Raw genomic sequence first — 3,958 nt, forward strand, 5'->3', positions numbered from 1 at the left:
ACAGTGGAGTCAGCTTTCTTAATCGCGGCTTGTGTACTGCAAATACATACGAGCATCATCACTGTGTCTGTCACGCGACTCTGTTCCCCTTTCATGCTCTGTCTTTACATTTATTTTGAAAGCTGAAGCTGCGATTATGGTAAGAGGCTTTACATTTCCGACGAGTGCTTGCGGTTTTCGGCCAATCACAATGCACTGGGTTAGCTGGCCAATCAGAGCAGACTGCGCTTGTCAAAGGAGGGGGCTTTGTAGAAAACGAAGCGTTTGAGAGAGGCGGGGCATAGAGGACCTACAATAATGTACAGTATTTGAAAAATAATGTGTTTTTTGAACATTAAAGCATGTCAACATATTCTGTTACACCAAATACACCAAATAATGATCTTTAAAAAGGCATCATATGACCCCTTTAAGCCTTTTTTCCTACGTGCATTAATGAAGATTCACCAACAGAGAGCAGCCTCATCAAACACTCAGCAGCTCCCGTTTGGAAGTACGTTTCATCTTGACGAATCGATTCATTCGTTTCGGTTCAATGAACCAGTTCAAACGGTCAATTGTTTTGATAGTCACCGGGTTCGTTTTCCTAATGACAGAAAAAGCTCGCTGTTTATTACTGATTTAATTTAATTAGGTACTGTGTCAAAGCTGTGTTGTTTGTTCAATGCAAAAATATAGTTTTCGGCCAAATACCACATTTGTTGCAATACGTTAAAACTCCAATATATAAATCTATAAGTCCATCCTGAAGATAGTGTAAAACGCTTTCAAAATATCTGTCTTATTTTCCTTCTTAATTCAATTCTAGTACCAAGTTACAACCTCTTCTGACAAACAAACAGCAAAACCAGCTCAAAAATGATTCGCGAGTCTCCTGGCGAAACAGTTCAATTAAATCTGTTCACACGAACGATTCATCCGCGAATCGAACATCCCTATCCTGTGCATGACTATGGAAAACCCTTGTAACATTTAATCTATAAGCCGTACTAGTATCTATTTTCATGGTACTAGTATCTATTTTTTAGATACTAGTATCTTTTCCATTAAGTACTAGTACTTATTCATTAGGTACTAGTGCTTATTCATGACAGCTCAGAGAGGAGAGGAGGAGGACCACGACGCAAAGGGATAGTCCTCAATCTCTCACCTAGTTTTTGGCAGCTAATCACATCCATACAAACTGAGAGTTAAAGCGGTGTATGTTTTGAAATATTCGCTATCATCGGTTGACAGCGCTCTCGGTCGGAGGATTCATCCCGGGATATTGAATGGAAGCGGCGGCTGAAGGGGCGGCCAGCCTGTCTGAGGCCGGGGATGGGAGTCCGTTATCCGGGGCAACAGCATCCGAGGACTCGGGCACGGCGGATGGCATGGACTCGGGTAACTAGCAACTTGGGGTTTAAATCGAAACACGGGTTAGGAAAGACATCGGTTCATGCAGTCTCATCTGATTGATTCCTAGGTGGTTGGGATTCACATGGATAGAGCTAGCAAAACTAGCATTTATGCATGGATAAGGGACACTGATGTATGTGATTTATCATACAAGCATCAGATTATTAGGGTTCACATGCTGCCCGAGACTGTGTGCATTTATGGTATGTAGTTTTATGGCCATGTTGTCAGGTGGATGGTGTGACAACCAGGTTAAAACCAGATTCAGCTAGCTAGCCATCAGCATAGCAGGGACACTGGGTAGATGACAGATGGGATGGTGGGGGTTTCAGGTGAGAAATGGGGTAAAGGATGTATAGCATTTGTTTAGGATAAATGCCATCAAATGTTTAGCATATGCCAAATTGAATGCATTAAGGATGATGTTAGATGACATATTACAATAATGTTTTGATTTCTAAAGGATTTCTTAGAGCAGTCAAATAGGACTTTAACATTATGCATGTATGGTACAAGTTTTCTTTGTTTGGAATATTTTGAATATTCAAACACCAGCCATTGATTGCTCATTATGTCTTTAAAAAAATATTATAAAACTAATATGACTTTTAGAAAAAAAAGTGCCGTGATGACCGTAATACCATGGTAAGTTGATATTTTGCAGTTCTTTGTTTTACTTCTATTTTGTATTTTGTTATTTTATTCATTATAATAATTTAATATATCTTTAATATAATATCTATAATATGAAGAGTATCTCTTCACAACCTGGCCTTAATTTAATGTAATAATTTATAATTAAATTATAATAAATAAACAAGTTGTTTTATTAATTTTAATAATTTATAATTGTTAATATTGATAAAACATTATTTTATTAATTTTTATAATAAAAAATAATTATAAGAATTGAGAAAAATATATATTTTTGTTGGTGGTGGTGCAGAATCTTAAATATTTCTTATTAATTTACATCATAAACTTGTTGGGTAACACTTGAAGCCTTAATATCTAAAGCATTATAAAAGTATTTTTAATGCATTAATTATGCACCTTATAATGCATTATATGATCTCATGAATAATTGTAACCTCAGTTATAGCACATTATAATACTTATATATTTTTTCTTACGTCTTTAGAAAGAATAATGCATTATAAATAAAACTACCAATTGCAGATCTGAGAAGGAATCTGCAAATGACTTTTAACTTTGGTTACAATTATTTATAAAAAGATATAATGTTACAATGTACATTATGAAATGCATTTGTAATGTATTATACAACTTGGGTTAAATATGATAATTTCAGATTCTCACTTCCATAACAGTTACTGTATCTGTTAAATATACTCTTGTTTCTACCTCTAAGAGACTGCTATTTTCTCCTCAGTTCCCCATTTGTGTTTTTTCTGCTGTTAATACATCACGTATCTGCACAATACTGATAAACATCAAAAATCACCCTTAATCTGTAAACCCGAGAAGGAAAGATAGCTATGTTTCAAATGATAAGTTTGTACTCTGGTTTGAACATAATTTTGTAAATAGATATGCAAAGCCAAACATGACCTTTCCCTGACAAAAAAATATAGTTTTCTTAGGTTATTAAACATAATCAGTGTAAGATCATACTTGTAAACCCACTCTATGAATCATATTGAAGAGCACAAAATGTGATCCTCTCCATAAAGTGCCTGTGTTCAGTATGTACTTGAGATTGACCTTTCTCCAGCTCATTGTTGACAAGATTTGTTCTTTTGCGTATGTGTGGAAGCTTTACAAACGGCATTGTGGTTTCTGTTTTTCAAAGACAGAAATGTCAACACAATTGGCTCGTAGTAAATGTCAAATACTGTCTTGTGCACCAGTCTCATCGTCTACTTTTTAATCACTAAAACTGCGTCCAAACAGGGACGGTTCACTCCCTGAATTCCCCTGACGCTGGCATCTCCTGCGTCAGCATCCTCTTGTTTTCATTGGTTTGCTCCCCGGCGTCTCCCGTGTAGATTTGTGTGGGAAAACATGCTGACTGTTGAGGACGCAATCACATGACACATGTCTCACAGTGGTTTGAGTCATTTTCACACTTGGAGTAACTCATCCACCCTTGTTTTTTTTCTGTTCATAAAATGAGATTCAATTTTGGTGAGTCACAGGTAGGCCTGGGCGATAAAACAGTATCGATATTTATCGACGGTACACCTTCGATAACGATAGAAAAAATGTTCTATATAGTGCACGATATAGGCACGTGCTATGAGTGACGCAGACAGCACACACAAACATGAACACATGCTGAAATAAGCAATTGCAGAAGAAGGAATCTGCAAATGACTTTTAACTTTGGTTACAATTATTTATAAAAAGATATAATGTTACAATGTACATTATGAAATGCATTTGTAATGTATTATACATAAAGACTTTAAGTAAAGGCCTTTTTTATTTAAAGCCCAAAACTGATAATCCCAAAAACTTTATTTCATGGTTTAAATTTGATTTTGAACCCCACCAGATTATCAATGATATATATATATATATATATATATATATATAT

The 3,958-nt window shown here is 35.5% G+C and overlaps 1 protein-coding gene across 4 annotated transcripts in view; it reads left to right on the forward strand.

Annotated features, from left to right (window-relative positions):
* The first annotated feature begins 1,094 nt into the window (after nt 1-1,094).
* pip5k1ca (phosphatidylinositol-4-phosphate 5-kinase, type I, gamma a) overlaps nt 1,095-3,958 on the forward strand; it is a 26,828-nt gene continuing 23,964 nt past the window's right edge. For all 4 annotated transcript variants that reach the window (XM_016527105.1, XM_016527107.1, XM_016527108.1 and 1 more), the window contains exon 1: nt 1,095-1,383. In XM_016527105.1, coding sequence (XP_016382591.1) covers nt 1,272-1,383 — 112 coding nt within the window. In that variant the 5' untranslated portion in view covers nt 1,095-1,271. The remainder of the gene's footprint in view (nt 1,384-3,958) is intronic.

Source organism: Sinocyclocheilus rhinocerous, unplaced genomic scaffold (genome assembly GCF_001515625.1).
Source record: "Sinocyclocheilus rhinocerous isolate Xijiao unplaced genomic scaffold, SAMN03320098_v1.1 scaffold1294, whole genome shotgun sequence".
NCBI lineage: Eukaryota > Metazoa > Chordata > Actinopteri > Cypriniformes > Cyprinidae > Sinocyclocheilus > Sinocyclocheilus rhinocerous.